The sequence below is a fragment of the Eurypyga helias genome, unplaced genomic scaffold, assembly GCF_000690775.1.
Source record: "Eurypyga helias isolate BGI_N326 unplaced genomic scaffold, ASM69077v1 scaffold33912, whole genome shotgun sequence".
NCBI classification, from domain to species: domain Eukaryota; kingdom Metazoa; phylum Chordata; class Aves; order Eurypygiformes; family Eurypygidae; genus Eurypyga; species Eurypyga helias.
The window spans coordinates 1-1,146 of record NW_010235860.1 but is presented as its reverse complement, the minus strand read 5'-3'; the positions used below and the strand labels follow the sequence as shown (position 1 = coordinate 1,146).

At 56.4% G+C, this 1,146-nt stretch overlaps 1 protein-coding gene across 1 annotated transcript in view; it reads right to left on the bottom strand.

The window, feature by feature from the left end:
* The window catches only part of NPRL2 (nitrogen permease regulator-like 2 (S. cerevisiae)), a gene marked incomplete at both ends in the record, with an annotated part of 2,869 nt that extends 1,734 nt beyond the window's left edge, over positions 1–1,135 (bottom strand). Inside the window, 3 exons of the mRNA XM_010146903.1 lie at positions 6–114; positions 356–524; positions 1,023–1,135. Of these exons, the coding sequence (XP_010145205.1) occupies positions 6–114; positions 356–524; positions 1,023–1,135 (391 nt within the window). The remainder of the gene's footprint in view (positions 1–5; positions 115–355; positions 525–1,022) is intronic.
* Positions 1,136–1,146: the final 11 nt, after the last annotated feature.

Below are 1,146 nucleotides of genomic sequence, written 5' to 3'. Positions count from 1 at the left end.
CATACCTATGGGCAGGGTGCATTTCCCTTTGGCGTTCAGCTCCTCCAGCAGGATGGTCATGATGGGAACCAGCTTCTGTTTACTCTCCTCACTGGAGATGAACCCGCTTTCCAGCTAAAGAAAGCAGAAAGTCGAGTCAGTTCCTCCCTGCAGGATTACTGGCTATATGAACTGCACGTCTCTGTTCCCATGTTCCCTCAATCTCCAAGTGAAACCAGCACGATCCCCTCCTCGCTGTAAACCTGGCCCCTACCCCAGCAACGCCCAGTGACCCACAACCTGCACCAGAACACTGGTGAACTCTGGGGCGGCTCGTGAGGCAGCCAGCCTCTGCTCCCGTTGGCTTGGGCCTCACCTCGAGGGTGGTGAGGTAGCCAGCCAGCTTCTTCACTATGGGCTCCAGCGCACAGGCCTTGGCTCTGGCATCGCACACGAAGCCCAGGTTGAAGAGCAGAGCATTTCGGCTGTACTTCTTGTGCTCAATACAGACGGGGCAGCCGATCAGCTTCTTCTCCATGGCTGTCCTGTGGGAAGACAAGTATAACCTGCACCTTAACCCTCAGGGAGGCCTGAGTGCCACACAAGCCTAGTTCCCAGTTGGCTCTGGAGGTGGAGGCTTCTCTGCTTTGCAGGAAAAAATTACGTCTAATCCCCAAATGCTCAGAGTGCAAAACACATGAAGAAGGGGGAAAAAGAGCCAACTACGAGAGAAAAAAAAACGGTGTCTTTTCAAAACCAGCATAGCTCTCAAAATCTGTTGGAATTTCATGGATTTGAGGTTGGCAGAGAACCACATGCAGCACCAGTCACCCCCAGAATCAGGTACCCAACCCCCCTGCACGGGTAACGGCGGGCATTGCAACGAACCTCCCGACCACCGGGACAGAAATCCCCGCGAGCCCAGCTGGCACCACCCCATCACCAAGCTGTGCTCTCCGGCTGCAGAGACTCGCCCAGTCGTGGCCAGGACAGCGGACGCAGCCGCCCCCCGGGGAAAGGCCGAGTGGTTTGCCAACACTCACACGGTGATCAGCTTGTTCTGCAGCTCGGGCTTCGTGATGACATACACCTGGATGGTGTCAAAGAGCTCCCGAGAGATGAAGTCCTCCGGGACCTGCAGCGGCACAGAGGGTCCCACTCCAGCCT